Source organism: Saimiri boliviensis, chromosome 5 (assembly GCF_048565385.1).
Source record: "Saimiri boliviensis isolate mSaiBol1 chromosome 5, mSaiBol1.pri, whole genome shotgun sequence".
In the NCBI taxonomy this organism is placed as follows: domain Eukaryota; kingdom Metazoa; phylum Chordata; class Mammalia; order Primates; family Cebidae; genus Saimiri; species Saimiri boliviensis.
In genome coordinates, this window is record NC_133453.1 from 128,056,831 (window position 1) to 128,073,764 (window position 16,934).

General features: G+C 39.9%; 1 protein-coding gene across 3 annotated transcripts in view; it reads right to left on the reverse strand.

Moving 5' to 3' along the window:
• ADAMTSL3 (ADAMTS like 3) overlaps positions 1-16,934 on the reverse strand; it is a 335,335-nt gene that overhangs the window by 224,936 nt on the left and 93,465 nt on the right. For all 3 annotated transcript variants that reach the window (XM_074399945.1, XM_039480064.2, XM_074399944.1), the window contains exon 4: positions 256-383. In XM_074399945.1, the coding sequence (XP_074256046.1) occupies positions 256-383 (128 nt within the window). The remainder of the gene's footprint in view (positions 1-255; positions 384-16,934) is intronic.

A 16,934-nucleotide genomic window follows, 5' to 3' on the forward strand; every position in this document is an offset into this window, starting at 1 on the left:
GTGCCAGGATTTCCTTTCCTCAAAGCCCAAAGTGTCTGGTGCTCCTGAGTTCTGTGAGCAAGAGGGCCACATTCACGAAAACAGGACCATTGCTCCTTCAATATGTTAACCTGAGGTTGACTAATATTTAGAAAAAGCAAACGCTTCACCATCATCACAGTACATTCCAAAGCCAAGTAAAGTTCTCTCGCCTCTCCACCCACCCAGAGGTACTGACACATTCCACATGCAGGAGCAAGTGAGGCCACCACTGACCTTCCAGTCAAACATCTCCGCAGAGAATACGACGCTCCTCCCCCGCAGGTCCGGGAGCAGTCACTCCAGTCGCCCCAAGCATCCCAGTTGCCATCTTTGTCTTCATCTGAATGAGTGTTTCTTGAGGTCTAGATGTAAAAAAAAAAAAAAAAAAAACCACAATAAATGATAAGACAAATGTGGTAGAAATATACTCAAGCTCCCAGAGTCATCTTTGTTCTGTTTTGAGACAGAGTTTCCCTCTTATTGCCCAGGAGCGCAATGGCATGATCTTGGCTCACTACAACCTCCACCTCCCAGGTTCAAGCAATTCTGCGTCAGTCTCCTGAGTAGGTGGGATGGCAGGCGGCCACCACCACACCTGCCTAATTTTTGTATTTTTAGTCAAGATGGGGTTTTGCCATGTTGGCCAGGCTGGTGTTACACTCCTGACCTCAGGTGACCCACCCACCTCCACCTCCCAAATCCAGTCATTTTCTAAACTCTTCACAAAGCCCAATGATACCCCAAAATTATTGGCTATGGAATAACTGCATTTAAAAAAAATGACAGGTTTAGATGAAAAGCAGTTGACACATGCATACCTTTCTACCTTAAGAAGGTTTTGTTGAGATGGCTTTTAAGCTCAGTTTTATATCTGAAATTTTATCATTCCTAAATTTAAATAAATTGACTAAATATCAATTATTCTGTTTTCTAACTTACATAGCAAGGAGCCAGCTTGAGCCTAACTGTCTCTACTAAAAATACAAAAATTAGCCGGGCATGATGGCATGTATCTGTAATCCCAGCTACTCAGGAGGCTAAGGTAGGAGAATCACTTGAACCCGGGAGGTGGAGGTTGTAGCTGAGATTGTGCCACTGATCTCCAGCCTGGACAACAGAGCAAGACTCTGTCTCAAAAAAAAAAAAAAAAAAAAAAAAAAAAAAAAGAAAGAAAGAAGAAGAGAGGAGGAGGAGGAGGAGGTGGGGGAGGGAGGGGGGAGGGGGGGGGGAGGAGGAGGGGGAGGAGCAAGACATGGAAGCAACCCAAATGTCCATCATCAGATGAATGGGTAAACAACATGTGGTATACATACAATGGAATATTATGGAGCCACTAAAAAGAAGGAAAGCCTATCACAGGCTATGATACGGATGAATCTTGAGGATATTGGGCTATGTGAAACAAGCCAGTCACAAAAGACAAACACTGCATGGTTCCATTTATATGACATATCTAACACAGTCCAATTCCTTGAAGCAGAAAGTGGAGTGCTTGCCAGGGACAGGAGTGATGAGAAAATGAAGAGTTACTGTTCAACGGGCATAAAGTTTCAGCCATGTAAAATTATAAAGTTCTAGAGATTCATTTTATTAAAAGGGTAGATCTCATGTTATATATTTTTAAATGCAATTAAAAGACCTGTAAAAGAAGTAAAATCAGAGGGAAATTGTCTCAATTAATAGAGAATTGGCATAGCAATGAACAATTGGATCTATTAGATCAAAAAAAAAAAAAAAAAAAAAAAGTCCAGAAACAGACCAAGTATAAGGACATGGTATAGTATCACAAATCAATGTGGCAAATGTTCTGTGGGGTGTTTTTTTTTTGTTGTTCTTTTTTTTTTTTTTTTTTTTAGATAGAGTCTCACTCTGTCACCCAAGCTGGAGTACAGTGGTGTGATCTCAGCTCACTGCAACCTCTACCTCCTGGGTTCAAGCAACTCTCCTGCCCCAGCCTCCCAAGTAGCTGGGACTACAGGTCCCAGCTTGGCTAATTTTTTTATATTTTTAATAGAGACAGGGTTTCATCGTGTTAGCCAGGATGTTCTCAATCTCTTGACCTTGTGATCTAACTGCCTTGGCGTCCCAAAGTGCTGGGATTACAGGCGTGAGCCACTGCATCTGGCATGTTTTGTGTTTTTAAAAATTACAGATAACTTCTTCATAGAATATGCCAAAATAAATTCCAGATCTATTAGAAATTTATATTAAAATACTGAAACCATAAAATATTAGCAATACTACAGATTAATCATCACATTAATCTTGGTATATATCTATACCAATAGTTGTATAGGAAAGACTATCCTAGATCTATCAGCAAAAGTAGAAACTATAAAGGAAAAGACTGATAGGTTTGATACATTAAAATAAAAACACATATATCATTGTCTATTCCTTTTCTACAGCTAAAGCTCTAAGCATAAGAACATATATGCAAGACGTACCAGTAAAAGCCCACGTGTATGGGCTGGAGGTATACAGGCTAGAAACACACCAAGTTACCCCTAATGGAGGAAGCAGGACTAGGAACGAATGTTGTTGGGAACAGACAGGAAATGAATGTCAACTGAATGTTTTATTTTCCCTAGCCACCCCCCACCCAGAATATGATAAATTGTTAAATGCCAGTTTTATTACTATTTGAACTTTCAAATAGTAATGGTTTTTGAAATTTCTATTTTAAAAATATTGGGTGGGGAAAGAGACAATCATTAGATAATCATATTAAATCTATATTTTTTCATACATGTAAACCTTGTACACACATAGGGAGAGGAATGAGAGGTTAATTAAAACGTGACAGTCATTACCTCTAAGTGTGAGGGATCTGTGTGACTAATGTATTTTGTTGTTGTTTCTCTGCATTTTGTAGTGTTTTCTTAATAAACCATATCATACCTTAATTAAAAACAAGGAAGCAAACAAACAAAAACCACATATTCTTGGTGTATAGAAAAGTGCAAGTCAGACAGAATTTAATAGGTAAGTTCGAAGCTGAAGAACAGCAAAGTTTATGAAAGAAACCGTGACACATTAATAAACTGCAGCATGTGACTTAACTAGATATTGCACAGGTTTCCTTAAGCCCTTAGGCAAGTTACCTCATCTAACCAAAAAAAAAAAAAAAAAAAAAAAATTAAATTAAATTAAAAGAGGGATCTGTGGAAAGGACCTTCAAAAGTGAAATGAAGAAATAATGGCTGGAAGCAAAGAGGGGGTTTTCCAATAATTTTCTCTCAAGTCTCACCGGTCAGCGGGCTTTATGGCTTCTTGCCAAGCTACCTATTTATAGCACAGTAAGCAGTCCTTCTAGAGGCAATATTTCAGTAACAGTCAAGTGAAAGGAAAGGATAAATATCTGGTGACGGATCAAATCTGTCATCAGGAATAGGGGCTAATTAAACCCATACTATTTACTGTTCTAATTAGACCACTGTTCAGTTCAATTTTCTGTACTAAACGTCACCAAACATAACTGTGTCCCGTCTATGACATAATAAAAAAATAAAGTTTTAATTCACAAAAAATACAATAAGCAGTTTAATACTTTCATCTGGACTTTTAGGTTGAGTAAGTCCCAATCATTTAGGTAAATGTTTAAAATATACACAGCTGAAATTGATTTTTCATTTTGTCACTCGATATGCCGAAAGGTTGAATGTGAAAAGTTGAAAAACATCATCATATATATTTTTAAATGAAAGTTGAGAGTTTTTGCAATACTGTTTTAATTTGTTTTTATTCCCACTATCCCATCTGTTCAGTTCATAGTTAGAATCAGGTTTCTTTCCATAACTTCTCTACCTTAACTTACCAAAAAAAAAAAAAAAAAAAAAAAGAACCACCTTGATTCTAAAATAACTAAAATAGGCATGTTATAAGTGCAAGCATTTGATTTCTGAGATAGGGAAGATTGGATAGGTAAGACATTTTTCCTGGAAGAAAGTAGAGTGCAAATGGCACTTCAAGAGGGGTCCTTGAGTTTTTCTCCTCTCCTCAGCCAGGAAGATGTTTGGATTTTGCTTTGAAACTCCAATGCCGTCTCCAGCAGCCAGGCCTTCTGCCTTTTTAACATCATTTCTCTAGAGAAATAACAGTAATATCCCAGATTTCCACCCAGTTCTGCTCTGTTCCCTTTGATCCTAGCAGCATGATAACACAGACATTCAGAAATGACTCCACTGGAGCAGAATGAAGTGCCACCTGGACCACTGCGTCTTCCTCCTTGCAGTGAAACAGAACCTGCTTCCCCGGAGCTTCCATCCCTCTAGAGCTGTGGACAGAGTCTTGATCCTCCTCTGCAGAAGAGTCCTTCTCAAGCTTTCTGAAAGCCTCCTAGTTCCTTCTATTTTCCCAGATCCTTTGCAACTACATTCTTTCTCCGCACACATCGAAATTTGTACATTTTTAAGCTTAAAATGTCATGTCCAGAATACAACCCTGAATCTAAAAAGACAGACTATACATTGCACCTACGATACAGGTTTCTTTAGACAAAAACTGCTTCCTTCTTCTCTCCCTCCCTCGATTCCTTCCTTCTTCAGTCAGCCCATTTATGGAATCTGTTCTGGAGACAGCATCGCATAATGGTTAAACTTTAACTCTGTTTGGTTCCGAGTTTCTTTTTTTTTTTCCTTTTTTCTTTTTTCTTTTTTTTTTTTTATTTTTGAGACGGAGTTTCGCTCGTTACCCTGGCTGGAGTGCAATGGCATGATCTCGGCTCACCGCAACCTCCGCCTCCTGGGTTCAGGCAATTCTCCTGCCTCAGCCTCTCGAGTAGCTGGGATTACAAGCACGCACCACCATGCCCAGCTAATTTTTTTTTTTTTTTTTTTGAATTTTTAGTAGAGACAGGGTTTCACCATGTTGACCAGGATGGTCTCGATCTCCTGACCTCGTGATCCACCTGCCTCAGCCTCCCAAAGTGCTGGGATTACAGGCGTGAGCCACCACACCCGGCTGATTCCAAGTTTCTTAAACTTTCCAAAACTCTAAATGAAATGGAGCCGATAATCTTTACCCAAGTAGGATTTAAATAAAGTAACACATATAAATTCCAGGCAGTATCTCATCGAATGCAGTTGGTGAATATCTCAATAAGGGTAAGCAATTGTTTTTCTTCTTCAAAATAATGTCTTTTTCAAAACAATGATGGGAGAGCCAGCTCTCTTCCATTTGTACTTAACGCAAGACTTAACATTCATCACTACTGAATTTCCTCTTGTTGGTTTTGGCCCAGAATAGAAGCCTGTTGAGACCTGTTTGAACCCTGATCCTGTCACCCTATCTACCAGCCACTACGCTCAGCTCTGTAGCTTCCCTGTCTTCACCCAAGTCCCTGATAAACATGCTGGACATAGCTCCCTAATCTTACAGCATTCCATTAATCCATATCACTGCTTTTTAAACCAGTAAGCCGACCATAATGCCAAGTAAGCAGCCAACTAATCAGACTTGGAATCTGTGAAAACAGTTTAATGTTACAATAAAAATATGAAATAATACCAATTACCATCATCAAATGTCAGGAGGCAGAAAGGTTTGTGGGGAGGGAAGAAAGCCGCCATCGGAAGGAACTGGATCCGCCAGGGTGGAGCCTGTATTCTTGGGCTGCGTGGTGGTGGCGAGCCTCCCGAGAAAGAGAGATTTGTAGCAGCCCCTCATTGGTCAGCCCCAGCCCTGAAGGTTGATGACAATAAAATACAGCTGACTGATATCAGCTTGCTCTTTGGCCTGACTGTAACCCAGGTGAATGTGTTTGTTAGTTGATTATCTCTGCTCCCAGTTCCCCCTGTTCAAACATCTCTCTAGGTTGTCTCAAGTAATCATTTAAATTCCATGTTGTTATAATTTTATATTTAAATTCCAAGTTGTTAACTAGACCCAATCCAAATGTGCTTCAATGAATATCATGTCACTCTGTGACCCTGTCCGGGGCCAGAATCTGAGGCAAAGCATGGAAGAAGACCTGAAGAACTCGGTCCTACATAAAGTAGCCACTGCTAATCATTATTAATTCACAGCGTGATTACTGACTGCCAGTCCTTTTCCTACCTTCTCTCTAACCTTCTGAACAAGCCCTTAAAGATAGATATCACCTTCCCCATTTTGCAGGTACACAACTGTGGCTTTGAGAACCATGTGTGTCCAAGGCTCATCTATAATTTCTTTTTTTTCTTTTTTTCTTTTCTTTGAGACGGAGTCTCTGTCACCCAGGCTGCAGTGCAGTGGCATGATCTTGGTTCACTGCGACCTCTGCCTCCCAGGTTCAATCAATGCTCCCACCACAGCCTCCTCAAGTAGCTGGGATTACAGGCATGCGTCACCATGTGCGGCCACTTTTTGTATTTTTAGTAAAGACGGGGTTTCACCATGTTGGCCATGCTGGTCTTGGAACTCCTGACCTCAGGTGATCCACCCCACCCGCCTAGGCCTCCCAAAGTGCTGCGATTACAGGCATGAACCACCACACCCAGCCCTCATCTATAATTTCTAATGTCATACAAGGAACGTGTATGCTTTTACAATAAAACATCCAATGAAAGTTATTTTCTTCTTAAAAAAAGAAGGGCCCAGGCAGAAGCCCTTTCTGTCTTACCCCAGACAAAGCCTTCATTTTCCTTACGGACATCTGGGTGTTTTCCCCACTGATGTTCCACTTCCTTTCATGAGCAGGGATCCAGTCAAATACAGCTGTCATCACTCACAGTTAGCATTTCGCCTCTTGGATCAAATACATCTGCTGCTGTGATCTCCTTGACCACAACATTCCTTCGATATCTCCATGAAGTCTTTTACTTTTTTTCCCCCTTATATCGCAAGCAGAGCTACACTTCTGCTTTTCAGAAGGATTTCATTTTATCTAGGTTCTTTCTTGAGGAATTTGCATTCCTGACTGATGTTCATGAACTCACATCCATTCGTTCACTCTCTCACATAAACGATTCCAAGAGCTTGCTAAGTTCGAGGCTCTGTGCTTGGTGCCCTGGGAATACAAGTGTGGATCTGGCCCTCAAGTAGCTCACAAATCAATGAGCATCAGGTGACAGGGATAAGGGCTGCGGTGAGGCAACGGCAATCCTTGGTTGTCAAGAGCAACAGACACAAGGGGCCCAGAGCAAAGAGACCCTGAAACAGAAGCCATTTTTACCTTGGTTAAGAAAGCTGGGATAGACTTTCCGCTAAGCATTGCAACCCTGCTGGAAGCACGGGCAGCACCTCACATATCCCCATCACCTTCTTCTGTATGATAGGTTACATCATACAGTCCTTATTTTGAGCTCTCCTCTACTTTCTAATTGTGATGGAATTACACTTTTTACTTTCTTCTTTTATGTTCATCTATAATTTCTAATGGTATATGACAAACACATAGAGTTTGCACAATAAAACACCCAATAAAAGTTCTTTTTTTTTTTTTTTTTTTTTTTAAAAGGGAAGACAAAAACACTAAAGGGAAAGCTAAGAAAACACTTCCAAGAAGCAATATGCCCTTTGTGTTGTTTGGTTCAAACTATCAGGCTTAAAGATCTCTTAGGAAATCATATTTTCCTAAGTAAAGCTCTAGCTAGGGAATATTTTGGATGAAAAATTTCAAAAAAGATATTGTTTACTCATTATATAATAGGGCTGGTAAAGGCCAAAAATATTGTAGGAATAAGTATGTTCACCATCTCATAAAGACTCAAGTGCTGCTTGCTTTTCCTGGATCCCCAGGCATAACTCAAATCATGAAATATTTTCCTGACAAGTTCTGAAATCTGTGACTTATAATGAATAGTACAGTCCTACTAGTCTTGCTAAAACATTAGTAATTAAACACAGGTTTCACATATAAGGTCACTTATTGGAAATGCTATATTAACAGCTCCATATTAAAAACAACCCAAAATAAAATGAGTTCCACTGGGATATTACTTCCCAGACATCAAATAAATGTTCATTCCAATGTTACCACAAAGGTTATTTAAGGAGATCTCAAACGACCCAGATTTAGTTAACAGTAAATAAATTCTTTCAGGTTAATACTACCTTCAGGTCTTTAACAAATGAAATTTTAAAATATGAATTGGGTAAATGGCATAAAAACGTCACTCAAGCTGTCACACAGACACAACAATTCAGTTTGACCAGGATATACTAAACACCCATATATCTAAAGCTGTGTGCTAGGTACTATTGAGAAATACTCCGTACCCCTGTATCTCACGTCTCCCTTCTCTAGTCCATTATACCCTCTACTGCTGCACAACTCATTCTGAGAGTTGATGGCCTCTAGGGTTTGGTTGACACTTTTCTAATCAATGTGCTCCTAATTATTTTCCCACCTTTAAAGCCCTTCACTAATTCCTCAGGACACACATTCTGTCCCTCTAGGCAGTTTGTGCCCTATCCTATGCTTTCTCCAGCTTCATCTCTGGTGGCTCCTGCTCACACCATATCCCATACGCTGAGCACACATTTCTCATTATTTCACCAACACTAACACGCTTGCCAAGCCTGCTTGGGAAGCATTTTAAAGACATGCTATTTACCAAGGTGGTGGACAGGGTACAGTGAAACCGTGAGTGCTGGTGCAGCACCCTGGGGCTGGTACCAGGCAGATTCTGTGGATCCGACGATTCTAACGATCTGTCTTGGCCCTGCATGCTAGATGGAGCAAGGGCAGGCAGAGGCTGTGTATATAGGGCTGCCTGAGAGGAGCTAAGGCCTTCAGTTGAGAATCAGAGCCCACAGCAACCCACAAAGAGAGAGCTGGAGAAATAAACACACTGCTGTTCTCCCTCTCTCCAATCCCCCTGCAGAGCTTGTTAGTGGCCAAAGCCAACCAGGAGCCAGAGGGCAAGGGAGACCACTGATGCTGTCCATACTGGTCAGCTTTCCAGTGGGTGGGGCACAGGGCAAGGAAGGGTGGAGAGTGAATCTGGAGGGCAAGGAGAAGCTTTCCAGTACAGTAATTTATTGACTCACTGGAATATTTTTAAGCAGGGGAGTGACTTGGGCCGACTGTATTTTGGAAAAATTACTCTGGCAGGAGGGCGGGGAAGGATTGAGGGAGCAAAGCCTCACATCAGAGAGCATAGCTAGAAGGCCACTGACATGCAAAAAACAAGAGTCTAGACTAGATTTCCCAGTGTCTGCAGGGGGTAAGCATAGACGCAAAGTTCAAGGGTGCTAGAATCAATAGCAGCTGGCAGCTGACCAGATGCAGGAAGAAAGGTGTTGCTAGGGTGACTTCCAGGCTTCTGTATTAAATGATTTGTGGCAAATGTCAGTTTCATTCAGGCTTCCCAAGCATCCTCAAGCCCACCCTTTCGGTAGTATTCTCATCACCTGTGTGTACAGAATGAGAGCAGTGTACCTGATAATGGTTAAGATAAAGGGAACAAGCTGTTGGTCTCTGGGAGGCATCTGACCTGCAAATCTGACTTATTTAACAATGATTGCATATTCTGCCAAATGAGCCCCTAAAAATAATTATTCATTTAGATTTAAATATACAAAGATTTCACATAAAAATATAGATTGCTGAGGCCTGGAGTGTCTCAGAAAAAAAATCTAAATTCTGATTTTCAGGAAAATAAAAGAGGAAATTAAAATAGAATTCACATCACAGCATGACAATAATTAAAACTAAATGTGACCATCCAATTTTTAAGGGGCATGTGGCCTCTAATATGCCCAGTCCCCATTCACTGTGAGGATTCATATTATCTGCCTGGCCTCTGTAGACCACACTGGGAGCTTGTTGGTGAACAAATAACTATCAGCTTGAAAGTAAATCAAGGCTGGGAGCAGTGACTCACACGTGTAACGCCAGCACTTCAGGAGGCCGAGGCGGGTGGATCACTTGAAGTCAGGAGTTCGAAACCAGCCTGGCCAACATGGTGAAACCCCGTCTCTACTAAAAATTAGTCAAGTGTGGTGGTACACACCTGTAGTCCCAGTTACTCGGGAGGCTGAGGCACAAGAATTTCTTGAACCTGGGAGACAGAGCCGAGATTGCATCACTGCACTTTAGCCTGACCTGGATGACAGAGTGAGACTTCACCAAAAAAAAAAAAAAAAAAAAAAAAGTAAATCAAAAGACATGTATATTTATAACTGATATAAGATTTTTCTTTTTCCAGAAGTAAGAAACATAGATACAACATGTAGCTTAAAAATAAAACAAAAGGCACTTAGTTGTTGCTATGGTCTGAATGTATCCCTGGAAATGTATATGTTGCAAGTTGATCACTAATGTGAGGATATTAAGAGATGGGGATTTTAGGAGGTGATTAAGTCACAAGGGTGGAGCCCTCAGGCCCCTTATAAAGAGCTTGAGAGAGTCAGTTCCCTCTCTTCTGCCCTCCCACCATGTTAGAACACAGCATTCATCACTCTAGAGGACAGGGCAACAAAGCACCATCTTGGAAGTAGAGAGAACAGCCCTTACCAGACACCAAACCTGCCCATGCCTTGAACTCGGACTTCCCAGCCTCCAGAACATGAGAGAATACATTTTTGTTCTTTACAAATTATCCAGTCGCGGGTATTTCATTATAGCAGCGCAAATTGACTAAGAGAGTTGTCTTCAGTGCACACTAAGATCAGAGTGTGTCCACAGAAGCAGAATAAAAGAAGTCATTCCATGACGCCCAGTGTCCAAACTCTACTCTCTTTCCACATGTGGACTTTGCAGTATTTCAGACATAAGGTATTAGTGTATTTAAGAATCATATTCTGGCTGGGCACAGTGGCTGATGCCTGTAATCCCAGCACTTTGGGAGGCTGAGGTGGGCGGATCACAAGGTCAAGAGATCAAGACCATCCTGGCCAACACAGTAAAATCCCCTCTCTACTAAAAATACAAAAATTAGCTGGGCGTGGTGGTATGTGCCTGTAGTTCCAACTACTTGGGAGGCTGAGACAGGAGAATAGCTTGAACCCGGGAAGCAGAGGTTGCAGTCAGCCAAGATGACGCCACTGAACTCCAGCCTGGTGACAGAGCAAGACTCTGTCTCAAAAAAAAAAAAAAAGAATCATACTCTGGAATGTACCTATGCAAGCACTAACACACAAGAAACCATGGGCCCTGAGGGAGACCATTTCAAGGATCACACGGGACACATCTCCAGTGACAACCCCCATACAAACCAATATCATGCCTGACAATATCTAGGCTTTCCCTACTAATGCAATCAGTGTTCACACCTACTAAACAAGCAGCTTGTTCTTTTCTAAGAATCATAACCAGGTCTTCTCAGATTATAGCAAGAGACATACAGTGTTCAAATATGATGAGTGCTTTGTTTCATATTGACTTTATTTTTGTTAAAAACAAATTCTTAAACATAAAGATACTTTACACAAGAGAAGATTTAATAGGATATTATCTATGTTCTTGGGTTAGTCATCATGAAGCATGTATAACACAACATCAGGTAAGATTGAAAAGAGGTAACTGTAGGTTGCCAAATTTAAAAATCTGATGGAGAGGAATTGTGGGCTAGATAATATAGATCAACCATGCCATTGAGGACAACTACAAAAGCAAAAATGTCCGCCAGAAAATGAAAGTAAAATAAAGAGATTGTCAGACAAAAGAGAATTCAACTTCAGCAGACCAGTGTTAAAGAAAATATTAAAGGGTGCTTTTAAGATTAAAGGAAGCTTGGAGATGATGTAAGAAATGAAGAACAAAAATAAGAATGGTAAGCATGTGGGTAAATCTAAATGAAGAGCAATTGTGTAAAAAAAGCAATTATAATAAATTATGGAATTTTAAATATTTATATGGAATTAACATACCTAACAATGACAGCCTATGAGTCAGAAAAGGGATAAATAGCATTAAAGTATCCTAAGGTCCTTTTAGCATCCATGAAGAAGATAAAAGGACCAATTAATATCCAACTTTGAAAAGTCAAGGATAGATGTTTTAAGTTCTAGAGTTACCACTGGGGGGAAAAAAAATAGAAAAGAGCATATGACTTCCAAATTAATGTATATGTGAAAAGACATAATAAGAAAACACATTCAATCCAAAAAAAGGTAAAAATGGAGAGAAAAAGGAACGTAGACAGATGGATAAATTGTAAAAGCTCATAGTAAAATGGAAGATCTAAATGCAAATATATCAATTACATTAAACCCAAATAGAATAAATATACCAATTAAAAGACAGGTTGTCAGGATAAAATTTTAAAATTCAGTTATATTCTGTTTAAAAGAGACATTTCTTAAATATAATGACCAGAAAGATTAAAAATAAAAGATTGAAAAAAATATATACCATAAGACTACTAACCAAAATAAATCTGGCTTAGTTACACTAATTAGACAAAGTAGACGTTAAGACAGAGAGATACTACATAATGTTGGAAGTTTGATTTCACTAGAAGGAACAAATTCTAAAAGTAGATGTACCTAATAACATAACTGCAAAATATATAAAGCAAAAACTGACAGAACTATAAGAAAAAATAGAAAAATCCATAATGATGGTGGGAGGTTTTAACACAACTATCATTAACTTATCGAGTAGGAGAAAAAATCAGTAATGGTATAGAATATGGAAACAAATTACAAATTGAAACTATGTATAAAAAGCTACAACTAACCATCTCAGAATATATATTCTTTGTATTTACGAAGTGTTTATAACCATTTATCGTGATCTGGGCCATATAGATAATCTCAAAAGTTCAAAGGATTGAAATCATACAAGTTTTTTTCTATGCCAACAAAGCAAAAAAGCTCAAGTTTAAAACTAGAAAATATCCAAACACACTCCATAGGTTAAAAAATAAATCATAATGAAAATTAGAAAATAACTCTTAAGAATGAAGATGAATATATTACACACTAAAACTTGAGAAAAGCAGCTAAAGCTATGATTGGAAGGGGATCTGTAGTTTTAAATGCACATATTTGAAAAGAAGATAGATGAAAAAATCAATGATCTCAAACTATTTCAAGACATAGGAAAATGACAACACATACAACCCAAAGAAAGCAGAAGAAAAAGAAAATAATAAGGATGAGAACAGCAGTTATGAAATGGAAAACAAAAATATAGGCAAGAGTATCAACAAATTTAAAAAAAGACTGTTAGAAGTAAATGCTTATTCTCTGGTATTGCCAAGAAGAATTACCACTCAGACAAAAAGTTTTCTCAGCAAGGCAATTTTACTTTCTGCAGAAAGGGAAGTCAATCTTGCCACGGGAGTGCAATAAACAAAGGAAAGGCGGAAATATTTATCCTTTACATAGCTGGGGCCCTATTGCTATGTCCTGCACCCATTGGCTGGAGCTGGACCTCAAAGTCTAAACTAGATCTGAGTGGCTAATACCTTAAAACTTTCTTAAATAGGTAAGGAGCAGTAAAGAACAAAGAAAAGAGGAAGTTACTTAGAAAAGACTTGACCTACCTAAATAAGGAAAGGTATGCATTACAAGTTAAGACCTGCCTGGGCTTGCCTGGGCATGTCTGCTAAGAAGAAAATAGAGTCAGGCTTCTTAATGCTAGAGAGCATAGAGGTAAGATATGCTTCATTTGAGGAAGACCTTTGCTATATCCTTCAAAGACTAATAAAATTAAATTCATTGGCAAGACTATAAAAGAATAAAAGAAAGAAAAGTCACTAAAAATCCATTTTAAGAATGAAATGTGGAATATCACTGCAGATTCTGTAGGACCTAAAATGATAAAAGGATGGAAAATAATATCTTTATGTTAATATATTTCAAACTTTAGATGCAGGTCCAACTCTTTTGCCCTAAAGCAGAACAAACTCTTCTGAGTAATTTACCCTACAGAGCTGCCAATGGATAAGCAATGGCTGAGATTCACCTCAAATCTTATCCTTGCTGTGCTCCTTTCTGTCTTCTGCTTCCCTGTCTTGGTTCTCTCATGTCCTTTTTGGATTCCACTGGAATAAATCACTTGGATATGAATCTTCATCTCAGGTCTTCTTAGAACCCAACCCAACAAACTTATAAAACTATGTGCATCTCAAAACATTGATTTAAAAAAAATACTGTCACTCAAAAATGATAAAATATTAACATGAGTTACTTCTGGGGAAGGGTATACATGAGTTTGTTATACTAGTTTCTGAAATTTTATATTTCTGCATTTTCTAAATACAACAAAAAAGGAAAGATGTAGATCAGAAGAATTTCTGACAGGTTCAAGCTGTGAAAGCAAGTGACCTGCAAAGGGAAAGGTCTGCCTTCTCCACCGCAACATCTAATGCCAGAACACAAGGAAGCAGCACCTACAAAATCCCACAAGAAAAAAATCACCCAAGAATATTACACCTACCTGAGCACTATTCAAGAATAAAAATGCCTCATCATTATTAAAACCTTTGTGCATCAGAAGACACTATTAACGGAGTGAAAGGATAATCCAGAGAATGGGAAAAATATTTGAAAATAACATATCTGACAAGGAGTTAATATCCAGAATATACAATGAACTCTTACAATTTAGCAACAACAAAAAGAAAAACACCAGTTAAAAATTAGGCAAAAGACTTGAATAGATATTTCTCCAAAGAAGATACATAAATGGTCAATAAGCAGATTAAAAGGTGTTCAACATCACAAATCATTAGGGAAATGCAAAGGAGATACCTCTTCATACCCATTAGGATGACTATTATAAAACAAACAAACAAACAGGAAAAAAATTTACTGTTAAGTGTGATATGGTTTGGCTGTGTCCCCACCCAAATCTTGAATTGTAACTCCCACAATTCACATGTGTTGTGGGAGGGAATTGGTGGGAGGTAATTTAATCATGAAGGCAGGCCTTTCTTGGGCTGTTGTCATGATAGTGAATAACTCTCACAACATCTGATGGTTTTATAAAGGGGAGTTTCCCTGCACAAATTCTCTCTTTGCCTGCTATCATGTAAGATGTCATTTTGCCCTTCCTTCCTCTCCCACCATAATTGTAAGGCCTTCCCAGCCATGTGGAACTGTGAATCAATTAAACTTTTTTCTTTATAAATTACCCAGTCTTGGGTATGTTTTTATCAGCAGCATGAAAACAGACTAATTCAGTATATTGGTACTGGTAGAGTGGGGTACTGCTGTAAAGATACCTGAAAATGTAGATGTGACTTTGGAACTGGGTAATAGGCTGAGGTTGGAACAGTTGGGAGGGTTCAGAAGACAGGAAAATGCAGGAAAGTTTGGAACTTCCTAGAGACTTGTTGAATGGCTTTGACCAAAATGTTGATAATGACATGGACAATGAAATCCAGGCTGATGCGGTCTCAGATAGAGATGAGAAACTTGTTGGGAACTAGAGCAAAGATGACTCTTGCTATGCTTTAGCAAAGAGACTGGCAGCATTTTGCACCTGCTCTAAAGATTTGTGGAACTTTGAACTTGAGGGAGATTGTTTAGGGTATCTGGCAGAAGAAGTTTCTAAGCAGCAAAGCATTCAAGAGGTTACTTGGATGCTGTTAAAAGCATTCAGTTTTAAAATGAAAACAGAGCATAAAAGTTCAGAAAATTTGCAGCCTGAGATGCGATAGAAAAGAAAAACCCATTTTCTGAGGAGAAATTCAAGCCAGCTGCAGAAATTTGCATAAGTAACAAGGAGACAAATGTTAGTCACCAAGACAATGCAGCAAATGTCTCCAGGGTGTGTCAGAGACTTTGTAGCAGCCTCTCCGATCACAGGCCCAGAAGGAAAGGCCTAGACGGAAAAAGTTGTTTCATGAGCCAGAGCCCAGGGCACCCCACTGCTATGTGCAGCCTAGGGACTTGATGCCCTGCATCTCAGCCACTCTAGATGTGACTAAAAGTGGCCAAGGTACAGCTCGGGCCATGGCTTCAGAGGGTGAAAGCCCAAAGTCTTGGCAGCTGCCACATGGTGTTGAGCCTGTGAGTGCACAGGAGTCAAGAACTGAGCTTTGGGAACTTACACCTAGATTTCAGAGGATGTATGGAAATGCCTGGATGTCCATGCAAACGTTTACTGCAGGGGCAGGACCCTCATGGAGAACCTCTGCTAGGACAGTGTGGAGGGGGAAATTGGGGTGTGAGTCCCCACAGAGTCATCACTGGGGTGCTGCCTAGTGGAGCTTTGAGAAAAGGGCCACCTTCTACCAGATCCCAGAATGGTAGATCCACCAACGGCCTGCACTGTGCACCTGGAAAAGCTGCAAACACTCAATGCCAGCTTGTGGAAGCAGCCGGGAGGGAGGCTGTACCCTCAAAAGCCCCAGGGACAGAGCTCCCCGAGGCCATGGGAGCCCACCTCTTGCATCAGCATGACCTGGATGTGAGAGATGGAGTCAAAGGAGATCATTTTGAAGCTTTAAGATGTGACTGCCCCACTGGATTTCTGACTTTTATAGGGCTTGTAGCCCCTTTGTTTTGGTTAATTTCTCCCATTTGGAATGGTATATTTACCTGTACCTCATTGTATCTAGGGAGTAACTAACTTGCTTTCGATTTTTTTTTTTTTTTTTTTTTGAGACAGTTTCGCTCGTTACCCAGGCTGGAGTGCAATGGTGTGATCGCGGCTCACCGCAACCTCCGTCTCCTGGGTTCAAGCAATTCTCCTGCCTCAGCCTCCCGAGTAGCTGGGACTACAGGCGTGCGCCACCATGCCCAGCTAGTTTTTGTATTTTTAGTAGAGATGGGGTTTCACCATATTGACCAGAATGGTCTCGATCTCTTGACCTCGTGATCCACCCGTCTTCGCCCCCCAAAGTGCTAGCTTGCTTTTGATTTTACAGGCTCATGGGCAGAAGGGACTTGCCTTGTCTCAGATGAGACTTTGGACCGTGGACTTCTGAGTTAATGCTGAAATTAGTTAAGACTTGGGAGACTTCTGAGAAGGCATGCTTGGTTTTGAAATTTGAGGACATGAGATTTGGGAGGGGCCAGGGATGCAATGA